Below are 15,048 nucleotides of genomic sequence, written 5' to 3'. Positions count from 1 at the left end.
AGAGAGAGAGAGAGTACGAGACGAAAGGTCTTGAGCTTGAAGATGAAGAAAAGGGGAGGGACGAGAGCGAGGAAGGCGAGGCTGATGAGAATGGTACGGAAGAGCCTCTTTGAAGAGAACCTGATGTTGCCCAATCCAGACCTCCTCTGCTGCTGTTGCCTCCTTCCCACTCTCGTTGTCATCGCCATTTCCGATGCAGAGACCAAGACGAAGACGAAGACGATGAAGAACAAGTGAGGTCCTGCTTTGTTTAATTACGTAAACATCCCCAGCCTTGCGTGTTTGATATTCACACTAAAAGGTCAATTATGTCTTTTCGGCAGCTCACACAGGCCCCTTCACAGGTATAAATCCCCAACCCAAACCTTGATCTCCTTGGCGCTCTCTGAAAATGGAGGACTACTTGCAGTACATGAAGACATTGCGCTCTCAGATGAACGGTGAGCCTTCCGATCTCCTTACTTTCGCTTCTCTTAATTTTGGTTCAATTCCACAAATCTCAATTATCAACAGATGTGGAAGATCAAGCTACCAAGATCTCAGTGGAGGAGCAAATGCAATTAACCACTTTTCAGACCTTAGAGAACGATCTCAATGCCGGTAACTCTGCTTCTTTTTCCTTTGATTTATGCATTGGTAACATTATAGAAATTTTTAGTGAAAATAATCCAATCCAGGTTAATTTGCATCAACTTAGACTCACTGCACTAGACTCTTTTCAAGTGAATTTAAAGCTATCGACATGAAGAAAATGCATATGCTCATGATAACTCGAGACTGTGGATGACTCCATACTAAAATCAGGCTACACTTGGTTTTCCGTTACATGACTTGTGCACAACTTGTTGTTTGGGATTGTCAAATGTGTTCACGTTGCACTCGGATGGATCTGTGGCCAACTCATTTGAATCTTGTACTTATCATAAGCCTTGCATTGCAATGGGTTGATTTCACTTTAGTATCAGTTATAGACCATTACAAGCTATAAGCCTTTGCGTTTTCTCAATTTTCATCTTCGCAAAATTGTCTGGATGTCCCATTCATAACATCTATCGTTTTATATTTCAGTTAGTTGATTGATTGGTCATTAATAAGTTTTGGAATGTTCTTACTTCCTTTCTATGATCATCAAAACACTTTTGAACCGTGCACTAATTGTTGTTCCAGCAATATCCGAAACTAAACGATTCATGGAAGACATTGAACAGATGAATAAGGCTAAGGGTCAAATATGCTCACAGATTCTGGAAAGACAGAGAAAGACAGTTTCCTTGGAGTCTGATTCATCCACCCTTATGCAGGTACACTCTGTATGTGTGTGATGAGGAGGGGGTGGGGAAATAGAAGTATAAGGCTGAAAGGGTTTCAAACTAATAAGCAAAATAGGAAAAGAAAGCCAAAATGTATGATTTCAGAACAATGTGACAGTTGTATCATCTTCCTTGTGTCTTCTGCTAATAAGCTATTAATACTTTGAAAAGAATTCTTAGTTATATATATTATAGTTGAGGCTTACAAATGTACTTGAAAGCAAAATAGTGAAATACAGACCAGCGTTGTGTTTCTTCTTATGAATTGTGTAACCATTTTCTCATGTCCATAAAATTTACCATATGATACTTATCTTCTGATCAGGGAACTATTTGCAAGTCAACACTTGGACTTTGATCATTTTTCTGTTTTAACTATATCAACAATCTAAGTTTTAATCAGTATTCCTTAATCTATTTGATGAGCTTTCTTTAATATACCATTCAAGCATGCGTGGCTATCATGGTGTAGAAATGCTGAGTCTTTTACAATTCAACATTTTTCCAAATGTTTTTATGATGACTTTTGTATCTTTGTTGGTTTGCACATCTTCACATATGGCATCCAAGAGCCCAAGTTATCTGTGTATACAGACAAAGCTTGCTTCATAAGATGTTTTTCTTTCAAATTCTTAATGGAGTAGGTGTAGGGGACTATGGGTAAAGGGCAGAGAGATCAGTTGCATCATGCATGTACTGTTTATAAGTTCACTTGCCTGATTAATATTCTATTTAACAAGGAAATTAGCAAGTTTGTAACATTCTTAGTCTCTCAGTATAGAAATAATTGGATGCCTGTCTTGTTTTCTTCCTCTTCCCCCCAAAAATTTCTTCAACAAGTAGAACTTGGAGCTTATTGAACAAGAAAGGATCAACTTGGCCGCCAAGCTTATTGAGAAGAGGTAACTCAATCTGCATGCTGAATTCATTGACAAGCACCTAATTTAAAAATGTAACACTTGCCTTGGTTTTTGTAACAGCACTTACTACTTGAAAGTTTCAGAGGATATCGCTGCTAAATTGCAGCAACAGAAGGTTTGATTGTTGGAGCTCACTGCATGGATATTTGTCTTCTACGTTCATTATATTTATAGTTTCCTTTCTAAATTTTGGTCAGGATTGGATCATTTGTCACCAGACTACTACAGAACTTGGAGAACCTGGAATGGTAAACCATCGGATTTTCTGTCTTCTTTATTTACATATGTGAGATCGCTTCTTTGGTACTGCTGGATGTCTTCCTCATTTGCTTTATCAGCTATTTTTTGGTAATGGTAGACTAGGGAGGATTTTCCCATATATATCATGCATCTACATGAATCTATTAAGGGTGAATCCCAGTTTTTTCATTAAAAACCCCCTTGCATACATCCTCAGACTTTGACTAGGTAAATCTCCTTAATCCTGTTTTGTGAATACAGTGTGTCTTTCTGAAGATATAACACTCTTGTGTAGACCCACAAGCATGTAATTGCCGTCGAGTTCTTTAGTTTTTGTTTCTGTTGCTTCGGCTTCAAAGGTTTAAAGTCATGCTGAAGTTGGTTGTGTCATTTTCTTTACAATCTATGCAGGTTAAGGATACAATTGATGAGCAACGAGTTGCTACTCAAGGTGTGTCTTTTAATTCTAGCTACAACTGTCTTAGTTTGGTGTCTCTATGATCAAATTCTGTAATATATACAAGTCATCAGCCAAATTAAAATGTTATCTGTTTGCTAAGAGTTATATTATGCCTTGTAATTCTAAGCCCATGTGAATGCAAGCTGGTAATTCTAAAATCATTGTACTTAAACTATTGTTTCTTCTGAAATCACTGGTTAGGTCGCAACACCTTTGATCCTAAAGGAATGCTGAAAACTGATGAGACTTGTTTTGTGACTGATTGGCAATGCCCTAGAAGCCTTTACAACTATGTAGTAATTGTGTAATCATCCAGGTCTAAGAATGAAGCAAGGCCTTTCTGGAGAAAATGATAATGCAATTATTGCATGATATCCATATTTAGGTAGCATGTAAATTCAGGTTTATAAAACCAGCTGAACTAAGCTGGGTATTATTAAGGGAACTTACATAAGTTGAAGCAAGTAAACACTAATATAGGGCAAAAACATCCTCTATGTGATGCAAAAGGGGAATTTTTAGTTTTGATTTTTTATTCAGGATGAAGTCTTTGGTGTATAGTAGTTAATGTATTACTTTTCTTCATTACTGAAACTCTTTGCAGGGAAGGCTAGCATTGGCGACCACCTCTGCATAACTAATCAGGTAGGAACTTACTTCCATTGATCCTTCAGAGGTATGGAGTAGATATCCCTGGATTGATTTTGAACAAACAGGGCAATGACGCAAGAAAGAATCTAATGGCGATGGTTGACTCTGCTAAAGTTAAGCTTGATGAGATTTTACAAATGAAATCTGAACTTGTCAAGGAGAACTACAAGGTTGCCTCTAGTATTGGATTCTTATTTTCCTCTAAAAGTATCTATGCTGCTTCTTTCTTTTGCATGGGTATAATAAGCTGATAACTTGCCTTGTGAGGGTGTATGTTCTAATTCAAAAATCCTAGACAAAAACTGTTTTTTTTTTTTGAGTAAATAAATTGAAGTGTCACATCTGTCTGAGATTTCTGTTTTACAACTCAAGCTGTGTTTATTCATAAAGCTTCTTCCGGCTTTTCATTTGAACTTATTCCCTTGAAGCAGTATTTACTGACCTTAGTTGGCTATAAGTTTCCTACTTTAAAAAGTTTGTAACGTAAGTCTAATCTCTTGCAGAGGTATTGTTTTCAGTAACTTTTGACACATACTCTAAAAGGAAAAAGGCAAACATAACGGACAAAATAAAATTATGAAACTAATGTCTTCTGAAATATTAATATTCTCATGTTGTTTTCTTATGCCAATTCAGATGAAGCAAGCTATTGACCAAGTAAATTGCAGGGAAAGTAATTTTAAGGTCAGTTGTTTGTGCAATACCGGGTTATTTAATCAGATGCATTGCAGATGTCAGAAAAATAATCATACTTCTAATTTGAATTTACTTCCTTAAGTTAGCATCATAAGACATTTGTGTTTAAGGCCTACTCATATCCTCAGTTTTATTGCCTAGAAATTCACAGTTCTGTTGATTTGATATCACTAATTTAGTTTGTCACTTCCCTTCTCGTTATGGTTCATTCCAGCCAGAGCTAAGAGCGTTAGACATAAAGACCCTGGAGGACGAATACAATGCCCTTGTATCAGATAATGCAGGAGAAGCTGAATACTTAAAGTCTCTGCAGGACCAAATTGAGAAATTGAAGGTAAACTATATATCAAGTGCTTTCTTCGGGTGTTTAAAGATTTATAGACTGTAGTATTCATATTGTCATTAGATAATATGGTCAAGGCTAGTTCTATTAAATGGTTATCACTGACAGACATGAAATAATCAAATTTATCTAACATATGTTGAATAGTTGACAGCAGATCTTGAAATTTTAACAATTGAGGTTATGTCGGTGCATTATCTCTTCAAAAAGAAGACTTAAAAGATCTGGATGCTCTGCTTTTCACAGGGTATATCTCATGTGCTTAAATGTTCTTGTGGAGTGGAATACAAAGTGGAGCTGGACTCTTGTGTATGAAAACTGATGATAAGATGGGCGCAGAACTGGACGCGCATGAATTCGGGTAAGATGGGTGGCTCAGAAATATGATAGCTTCTCTGGGCTAGAATACATGGCTTGCTTTTCAGGTAACTGTACAAACAAAAAATCAAAGCTGATTGTATAACTATCTGCAGTAGGAACATATTGACATTACTTCAGTAGCTGGTACATGCAACTTGAAAGTGATTTGTGAATAGATGTCGATTGAACTTTGAACAGATTGCTCATGAAAAACTTTCTAAAATGCCTTCACATCCAAAGTTTGAAGTGATTCATCATTCATGTTAGTTGTGATACCTATGTTAACCGTTATGGAAAATTGATGTTCCTATATGACAGACACAGTAGCATGTAGCCACCTATCTTCCATTTGTTCAACACCTGCATGTTTGGTCTGATATTTTTGCTTCCATGTATAAACTGCTCATATGGCCTCACAAATGCATAATCTTACCAGCATTTCATTAACAGAATCTCCTTATGTATTATATAGAAATGGAACTATTGGATACATGGAAAGAGAAACAAAGCTTCCCTTAGTTTTTGTATGTATAAATAAAACTGCTTAGAAGAAGTTGAGATGTATATTCTCTTATATGTAGCACTCAGTCTTTTGCTTGAGTTGTTGAAATATATTCCGTATATAGTATAGTAGAGATAAAGGCAAAACTAAAGTCCCTTTATCCCAAGAGCTTCAAGAGTGGCTGAGATATCGTGGGGTTGATAGCTCTCTACAAGGGCAATGTTAGGGCTATCTTGTGGGACTACATCATCTCTTCTGAAACCATCTTCACTATGAAGAAGTCTCTCACTGCCATACTCTACTGATCCTCTTAAAACTAGTGTCTTGTGGAGACCAGCCAGCAGGTCTTCATTATCTGTATCTCCTTTTTCCCCCACAAACACAACCACTTTGGATAGATCAGTTCCCCACCTGACCGAAAGATATCTACATAACATGGTAGAACAGTGATTTGTATCAGAACAGCACATTTTAGTAACTGTCAGCGGTATAGAGTTCCAAAATATAGTAAGTAAAGGAAATCTAACCTCAGTGCTTGTACTCTTGATGCAAAGAGTGGTACAACATTTAACCTTGAAGCTACACGAGTGTAGAAAAGGTTGCAACGGAAGCCTCGCATCCGCAACCTTTGGCGCAGGTCATCGACGCGCCGAGTCTGCAATTAATACACCACTCATTAGCATAAATTTATGAGTAGCAAGTTGGGGTCAGTCTTTTTTATACAGAATAGCAAGTTTCCCACCTTGGCTCCTGGTTTCACATTATAAGAGTAGCACCTTGAGCTACTTGACCCTCCATACTCCGTGATGTCATCCTCAGCCCCGCCTTCTAAAATGGCTAGCCTGGGCACCATGGACCTCACATTCTCTCCAGGCCATCGGTACTCGATGTGTGTTTCAAAATCTGCATCAGCTGCCAAATCTCTCCAAGGGTAATACATTTCACTCCCACTTTTGCAGACCAATGCATCAAATTCTTCTATGCTTACTTGGCACCCTTTAAAAGCCTTCACAGTCTCTTGTAAGCTGGAACCAGTTAACAATACGAAGCCTGCACGACCTTGGCCAAATCCTAAGCTTGCTGCTTTCTTGACACTCGATATAATTTCCTGAAACGTCTGAGTACCATTTCCATTCTGATCATAACAATCCACTGCTATTACAAACAGCCTCTGCCTCCTACCAGGACAGTAAGTAGCAGCTGCAGTGCTATTGGATGAAGTCATTCTGGTTATGGCTTCGATGAGTTCCCTCTGTCTAGTTGCTGCATCATGCTCACTATTATGTTTGAAATCTCCGTCTACAGAGAATCGCAAAGAAAGGTCATCCACGTCTTTCAGAGAGTCACTCATTGGTTCTTCAGGAGCTGGTACGATTTGAAGGCGGGTGGTAGGGTGGCGGTTTCGAGAGTGTTCAACATGGGAGAGGTAGTTTCGGCAGTGTTCTGGCCACGAAAAGCGGTGGATGTTCTTTAGGCCATTCTTTCTGCATTCCGTCCAGAGGTTTTTGTCGGCAACAAGCTTTAGTAGTGCATCTTCTATGGCCTTCTGGTCATGTGGGTCAATTAGAAGGCCATTGTGTAGTGCCTAGTAGTACATATTTAGGTCACCATTAGTTCTGTTAGCATATATAGGTTATGATTAATCACAAAGCATCCTTAGACGTTGGAGTGTAGGACATGTATTGGTTACCTTCAGAATATCCACAGGTCCTCCGTTTCTGGTGGCGACCACTGGTAAACCATAAGCAGCTGCCTGAAAGCAAAAACCACAAACGTATTGGGGTGGGAGATTCGAGTCTATTATCACCAAGTTTCCACACTTGAGTCTGGAAAACTAACCTCTATAATAGTGAGACCGAAAGGTTCCACAAGAGCTGGGTTGACGAACACTCCCTTCAAAAGAAACCACCAGAGTTAAGGGCTAGGAGGTAAGTTATGCAACGTTGCAAACTATAAAGCCAATAATCAGGGTCATGCTCATGTGATCACTTGTGTTAGCGTAACATTACAGGTCAGTGATCATGAGAACCATTCATTTGCTCACTTATGACACATTGTGTACCTTTGTTTTTGCAGCTAGACGATAGATGTCAGGGACATCTGATTGCTTGTGATGCTTAGGATAGGCCACTTGACCATACAGATCATACTTGTCAATCATCTTGAGCACGGTTGTTAGAACAACTGAGCTGCTATTTGACATGTCTTCAATGTCATCTCTGTTACCAAGTATCAGTGCCTGTATATATAAACAATAGGGGATCAATACTTGGTAGTCTTTTCTCTCCTATACCTTATACTATTGAATGGGGTTTCAGTTGTAGGGAACTGGTGTGAACTTTACCAGGTTGGCTAGCTCCCGAAGAGGTTGGCATTCCCCAAAGGCTTTCAGCAATGTAGTAACATTTTTCTTTGGGTCAGGACGAGACAATGCAAGTATAGTCGGCTTGTGAGGATTAGTAAAAAATCTCATTACCTGCATTGCATCACACATTATCAATGGCAAACAGTTACCATTATCATGCATAGGAGGTGGTAATGGTAATGTGATATACTGTATAGATGTGCAACAGTTAACTAAGTGGAGGCATTGGAGATATGGGGAAAATAGGTGCAGGAAGAATATGCTACCTCAGACCATATTGGAGGGAGATTCCTTTTCCTTTGAGATCTGTCAGAACCAAGCAGGGATTTGAGATCTCCATCTCCTTCAGCTTCTTGCACTGTAACATAGCTGAAGTCCATGCCTGGCGGTATTACCTTTTTCACATAGAAATTTTCTCAGTATTTGGGAAAGAAAGAAAGTCTCAAGGACATGTTAACTTTCACATACCACCATTCTTGGCATGTATCGTCCAAGGCAACTAACTCCCCGGCGTCTCCTAACCCTGAGCTTCCTCTCCAACTTGAGATCAAACCCATCATACAGTCCCCACTGCTCTTCAATCTCTTGCCTAGTACTAGTCACCACCATTTCAGCAGCATCCAAACCCAGCTCTTCAGCCTCGATCCTCTTCATAATCTTGTAGGTTCCATTGATGTCCTCCTTCGACAATCTTCCCTGTTTGAGCAGTTGTTCAAACTTGTTTCTTCCTAGGGAATGCCCGGTCAGCACCATGGGGACATTCAAGGCACCAGACAACTGAGCAGCCACTTCCCCAGCATCAGCATAGTGGCCGTGGATAACATAAGGCCATGTTGGTTTCCCACCATTGACCTCTTCGCCTAGAGCTCTTGCCATGTTCACAATGTGGCCGAGAGCCCCATCAATAAATTCAGGTATGTGAGGCCATAGTGACTCTTTCGGTATGTACCTGCAGTGCAGCATATGTGCATCATCAAGTGCATTCTCAGATAGTCAGATTAAGTACCGTATGATTAGGCATAAGAACAAATCCTAGTTATCATTACTTGTCGCGAGGTCCACATGGAAGACGGATAATGTAGGCTCCGCAGCTGCCGCCGCCGTCAGGCGGGCAAATGAGCATCTCATTAGGTTCACCGTAGCTGTAGTCTACCTCCGGTGAAGTGATTTGCCTTGTTAACAGATCAACTCTATAGACTCCCTTTGTATTGGCCAGAGCACGAGCAAGTTCTACTACATACTTCACCTGAAGACATAAATATGATCAAGTCCAAATCCCTTAGTTTATGAAACTATGGCCCAACTTGATATTGTTTGATTGATTATTACCTGACCACCTGTATCAGAATCTCTTCCCAGTTCCATGTTTTCTCCACGGACCAACCCATGCATACTACAACATAAAAGATGACATTGAAGTGATCAAACTGTACTAGTTTACACTTGACTGAATGCTTTAATTTCCCTTGTTACTAAATTCTAACCTGATTAAGACAATGTAAAGATGCCTAGTCCTGTTGTCATCCTCAGACCACAATCGCATTTCTGAGTTGATTCTTGCTATTTCCTTGACAGGCGGTTCTATAAAGTTGGTCTCACCTTTTTCCTTCTCCCCTTCAGACAGCTCGGAAAGGTCCTCTGCAGCGTCATGGCGGCCTTTCTCCCTCTCCAGACGGCGCCGTGCAAGTCTGCGAGCATCATCCCATGCTATCTGCAAATTTTCGTAAGAATTTTTGCTCTATTACTGATGTCTTCTTTTTTCAAACTTCATCTATTCTCAGTAATACATGTATGCTTACACGTAACTCAGAAAGTAAATTTAGTGGTTTCATTTTCAATAGTTGAACTTGGGGATGGAATCAAGAATATAACAGTGGTTAGAAACATTTGCTATATTTAGCCTTAGCTTTATGCTTGGGAATGAAAATGATTCTCGACGATATGGCACTTTATGAGTCACACAGACCTGTTTCTTCTTACGAGCGAGATGCCAAATGCGCCAGCACATATTCTCAAGCCTATTGCTGCGTTCACGAGTGTTCCTCGTAGCTATTACCTGCAAGTGCAACCATCAGACACAAATCAGTTGAAGTAAATTTTGCAGTTACCTCTCTCTGTTTCTCTTTTTCTTTTCTCAACTTATTTCTTCTGTCTTTGTTTTTCGAGTTTAATATATTTGGATGTCATTTCTCTTAGAACTATCTCTGAAATCCATTAAACTCGAAATAGCCAATAAACTCATAATGATCGATGGTACGTTCAATCAGGACTCAGGAGTGTAATCGAGCTTTCAATCAATTCAAATTATGATAAATGAAACTTCCTACTTCCTAGTATTGTTTTGTTACTCATGAATGTAACCTTAGCTATTGGTTCCAAGAAGATGGGAGCATATTTTTCTATATAGATGTGCGGTCCCGTAAAACCAAAATTTTATCACGAGGATGGGGTCTACATCTACAAGATGAATAATAACCACTATATTGAGCAAACATTGCCTCCCACAAATATTCTCTGCAAACACATCTCTGTTTTGGCAAACCAAACTTGGTTTGATTGAATGTGATTATGTGTTGCAGGACATGTGAGGTATGAGCTACTACTGATCATAATAAAATGATGAACAACGTTAATGCTAGCACGGGAGAGACATGAGCTTCAACTTGAAGAGCTTGATTAATCTCCGCCTAATTTCAATTTGATATGGACTCACTAATTAACCAACTGAAAATTGCAGAGATAGAGTGAAGAAGATAAGAGAAGAGAAGAGACCTTAACCCATGTCCTGTGGAGGTCAGACTCATCAAAGCTGTTAACTACTTCTTCCACAAAGTATTTTGTGGGACTAAACAACTTCTCCTCCTTGACTTGCTGCTCAAACTTGGCAATCTTCTGCTTCCCATCGCTCCCCTTCTTTGTGTTACTCTTACTTCCTGCATCCAGAATCGCCTCCAGGTAACCGTTTAACCAGTCGTTTCCCGCCATCTTAACTTGCTGTTGATTTCAAAGAGGTGATTGATACAGAAAGTTGAAGAATGATGATCGCTTGAAGCTCTCTGTCTCCCTCTGCTTTGGTATGTGAAATCAAGAGACGTATGAAGGGCTTATATATCAGTTCATGTTACTAAAAAGGGACTGAGAAATGAGAATAATACTTGTATGTAAAGTTTAATTCTTGGCAGGAATCTTATATTAGAAAAATAGAATACTTCAAAAAAATATTGGAGAATATGTATAGTTTGATGCTGTCTAGAAATGCTATGGAGGAGGTGGATAGAAAGAGAGGCTAGGTGGTTTCAATGAAGCTAAGCTTCAACTTTGAAACCAGCTTTGGATGAATAAGCAAGGCTCTTTATAAAGGCTTCGCCTGTTATAAATTTTTGGCCACAACATTTTTCAAAAATTCATGTCGACAAACTTGTGAATATGGATTGGGTGGTTTTGGTTCTCTCATTCCCTTGTAGAGCTGTATAACCTATATTACACAGACATCCTTGTTCTTTTAGTATTCTCTTGTACTGCACACAAACAGTCGTCATATATATCTAGCTTACTAGCTAGTATAAGAGAATCCATTTTCACAATTGAACCTACGTAGAGAATCAAAAGAGATAAATCAAAGAGATTTCTTTTAGTTTTAGGTTGATAACAATCATGATCAACTCAATATCGGTTTACGCTTTAAACTTTGAACTTTAAAATTAGACTTATCAGTTAAGTGTCATCTTGAAACACACACTTCTAAAAAAAAGCATATCAAAACTTTAGAAAAACTTAATTTTTTTTCCTAGAGTGGTTAGTTAGGTATACATAGATTATTAGAAACCTAAAAATGCTATAGGCGTTAAACATCTTGGAAGGATTCCGAGTTGGACCGATTTCACAAAAATTGTGATAGAATTAGGGAAGAAGGGTTCAATGTGGAGGTTTTGTAGCGACATGCATAATTTGCGATATCTATGCATGACGACGAAGACGCACTCAATTAACCCTTTTGTCTCAATCCGATAACTGACAATTCTTTCCATTCTAGCTCGACGTATAAGTATCCACTACCAGGACAAGCACTTTAGCCGACGAAAGCTGTTATCCTAATTCGTCGGCTATAGTGTCGTCAGGAAAGAGTCGTCGGCGATGGCTTTAGCCGACGAACCCAGAGACCGTCGTCGGCTATTGTCCAGACTTTAGCCGACGAAATATTTTGTCGTCGGCTTTTGTTCATGCATTTAAGCCGACGAAACAGACACTATATTTCGTCGGGTATTGTTCCAGACTTTAGCCGACGACGTCCTGTGTCGTCGGCTATACTCCCAGACTTTAGCCGACGGAACAGAGATATTCATCGGCTAAAGTATATAATTAAAAAATTAAAAAATAACTATAGCCGACGACATAGAGTCTGTTTCGTCGGCTTTAGTAGGGTTTAGCCGACGAAACATGCCATAATTCGTCGGCTAAACCCTATGGAAAAAAAATTAAAAATACTATAGCCGACGAATTGTGGCACGTTTCGTTGGCTATAACTCCATTCCAGTATAAAAAAAATACGCGAAATTTCTAAATTACCATTCCAAGCAAGCTGCAAAATACACCAAAACAATTCCATATATATAACCAACAAGAAGCACATAAAACTGTATAAGGTATCAACTACACAAAATCTAGATGGTCTAAATCAATATCCGATTCTGGGGCCTGCTGGTGACAAGATTGCGGCGGCAGAGGTAACTGTATAGGTGCAGACATGGGCGGAGGTGGAAGTCCCTGAAGCTGGGCAGCTGTAAAATCCTGGAAGTACTGGAACATCAGCTGATGCTGGGCCTGCTGGGCGGCATGTAGGGCTCTAGTATAGGATCTATATTCGGCGATCTGGGCAGCATGAGCGTCAGCCTGAGCAGCCTGAGCGGCTTGCTGTTCTCGTAGTCTCTCAACTTCCGACTCTAGCTGAGTCGTCCTGTTGCTGGTCGAGCCTGAAATCCTGGAGTGGTCTTCAGGACCCCCTGGCCCTTCTTTCCTAGACCCCGGCAGTAGAAGTTGTTTTCTCGCGGTGGGAAGGCTGTGCCCATGATCCTCGCCCCAACCCTCGGATCTGAAGTGTCGATCCGGGAAATGGCTTCGGACATCTCTTCCTCCTACGTGTCCGGCCATGTCTCCCTCACTATAGCACTCATCACCTCGTCACTAGCCTCCCTCACGTTTGCCTAATTGGATAGGAAAAAAATTATTAATTAACATTTTGACATATATATAAGTAAAATTAAAAATTCCGTAAAAAGGAAAGATTACTTACTATATCCTCCTGGGAGTCAGGATATGCCCTCTCGTACGTATAGACGTACTGGTTGACCTCTGGATGTTCCCTGGCCGCCTCGTCCATGAAGACAGCGAACGGTCTAGAACCGGCATGATGGTTCCTTGTGTTGCGTTGCCGGTTCTGAGCGTTCGCCCGGGAAACCGCCTTCAAAGAAAAAAGTAAACTATTAGTAAAATATTTTAAAACGCACGTACTTAATGATAAATTAACTAATTAATTTATTTAAATACCTGTTTACGAGGGTTGTTGAATTCTGATGTCAGAAGCCAACGCCACTCGTACTCTCTGTACTGGAACTCAGCAGGGGTAGCAGAACGTGCGTTCCCGTGCGTAGTCCAATGGGTCCGCAACTCGTTGTTCCACTCCTTGTACCTACAGATACAATAAAAATATTAGAAATATTATTAATATGACATACAATTTTGTTTTTTCATTAATTTCCCAACGTACCTTCCCCCATGCACAAAGTCCGCCCAGCTGCTCTTCAAGGGCTCGGGAACCTCAAACCACACCTGCATTTAACCGTTTATTAGTTTAGTTTTTCCAGAAATCTACAATGTAATACATAATATTATTCAGGTATTTTGTAAACTCACCAACATCGCGTTGTGGACCATGTCCTTAACCTTCTGCGGGACCTCGCCCCAGTCTGACCACAACATAGGGACTCTATCCCTAATGAGCGCTCCCACGCGGCCGGAGTACGTCCTCGACTTCCCGCCCGATACTACGTCGCCATCCCCGTTAGTACCGATGACAATCCTCCCTGAGGTACCGACGATCTTCTCGAGAGCCTTCCCTGTGACGGGGCCTCTCTTCTTTTTTGCCGGCTTCGCTCCGACAGTACCTATCACATGATAAACCAAATTGATTATTAAAATCGGAGAATTATAAGAAAACAAATCATTCATCTTTCATTACCTGAGGGCGAGGAGGCGGACGCGACGGATTCCGTCTCCGATGATGATACCCTCGCGGAAATAAGAGGCGTATCAAAAGGCACGAACCGGTACGCCGCTGATGGAGCCACTGGCGGGGGCAGTGGATAAATCGGCGTCCCTGAGTCATCGACTACAGGTATGGCCGGTATCATCCGCGGAAGGAATAGGTGAGGCGGCGGCATCTGTACCCCAGATGACCCACTATCAGAAGAAGTAGGAGCTGGAGTGGGCGCCCGGTGTATCTCAGGCATACGGGGTGTATACACCTCCGTCTGAGGCTGAGTAAACAACTGCCTCGAGGAATGAGGGAAGCCCCGCTGCCTCGATGAAGGGGGCACCTCCGGCTGCCTCTCCGCCGTCTGCAGAATGTTCGCATGTCTAGCTGTCATGAGGCCCTGAAACGACGTCTGAGGGTTGCTAGAGGTTCCCTCAGACGATACGGACCTTTGGCCCTTCGAACCCCTCGTCGATCTAATATTACCGCTCATCCTATTTAAAATATTAATTTGAATCAAGACCACAAAATCAAAAAATGCAAACTCATTTAAAAAATGTAAAAAATATATACACTTCCTAAATACAAATTTTCACTTCCTAAAATTTACACATATACACTTCCTAAATATACACTTCATAAATAAAAATATACATTTCCTAACAACACCACAACATTGCAATTGACCGGAAAAACAAAACAAACACAAAATACAAAACAAATATATACATTTCCTAAATACTAAATACAAATATACACTTATTAAATAACAATATACACTTCCTAAATACAAATATATACTTCCTAACAACATCACAACATTGCAATTGACCGGAAAATAAAAGCAAACACAAAATAAAACTAAAGCTCAGAAACGTACTCGAGGAGGAGGAGGGAGGATCGGAGCAGCAGCAGCAGGAGGAGTAGGCCGGCCGGCCGGAGCAGGAGGAG

The 15,048-nt window shown here is 40.3% G+C and overlaps 3 protein-coding genes across 3 annotated transcripts in view; 1 reads left to right on the top strand and 2 right to left on the bottom strand.

The window, feature by feature from the left end:
• LOC101310848 (putative glycerophosphoryl diester phosphodiesterase YhdW-like) overlaps positions 1-191 on the bottom strand; it is a 4,427-nt gene extending 4,236 nt beyond the window's left edge. Inside the window, exon 1 of the mRNA XM_004290213.1 lies at positions 18-191. Within this exon, the coding sequence (XP_004290261.1) occupies positions 18-188 (171 nt within the window). The 5' untranslated portion in view covers positions 189-191. The remainder of the gene's footprint in view (positions 1-17) is intronic.
• Positions 192-383: 192 nt separating this feature from the next.
• Positions 384-5,192, top strand: LOC101310565. Its single transcript, XM_004290212.1, has 12 exons — positions 384-440; positions 514-600; positions 1,168-1,301; positions 2,154-2,212; positions 2,291-2,345; positions 2,428-2,478; positions 2,882-2,921; positions 3,535-3,575; positions 3,647-3,751; positions 4,218-4,265; positions 4,492-4,611; positions 4,867-5,192. Exons 1-12 carry the CDS (start codon positions 392-394, stop codon positions 4,933-4,935), a joined length of 858 nt encoding a protein of 285 aa, XP_004290260.1. The 5' UTR covers positions 384-391; the 3' UTR covers positions 4,936-5,192.
• A 209-nt stretch (positions 5,193-5,401) lies between these two features.
• On the bottom strand, positions 5,402-11,144 carry LOC101310276 (probable sucrose-phosphate synthase 4-like). The gene is made up of 14 exons (XM_004290211.1): positions 10,620-11,144; positions 9,814-9,903; positions 9,332-9,558; positions 9,177-9,240; positions 8,894-9,093; positions 8,316-8,796; positions 8,114-8,242; positions 7,827-7,958; positions 7,545-7,721; positions 7,322-7,375; positions 7,173-7,235; positions 6,225-7,067; positions 6,010-6,137; positions 5,402-5,908 (listed from the first exon to the last, which is right to left on the bottom strand). The coding sequence occupies exons 1-14, from the start codon at positions 10,830-10,832 to the stop codon at positions 5,629-5,631; spliced, it is 3,081 nt and encodes a 1,026-aa protein (XP_004290259.1). The 5' UTR covers positions 10,833-11,144; the 3' UTR covers positions 5,402-5,628.
• Positions 11,145-15,048: the final 3,904 nt, after the last annotated feature.

The sequence above is a fragment of the Fragaria vesca genome, linkage group LG2 (genome assembly GCF_000184155.1).
Source record: "Fragaria vesca subsp. vesca linkage group LG2, FraVesHawaii_1.0, whole genome shotgun sequence".
In the NCBI taxonomy this organism is placed as follows: domain Eukaryota; kingdom Viridiplantae; phylum Streptophyta; class Magnoliopsida; order Rosales; family Rosaceae; genus Fragaria; species Fragaria vesca.
This window is presented reverse-complemented; position numbering and strand designations above follow the sequence as displayed.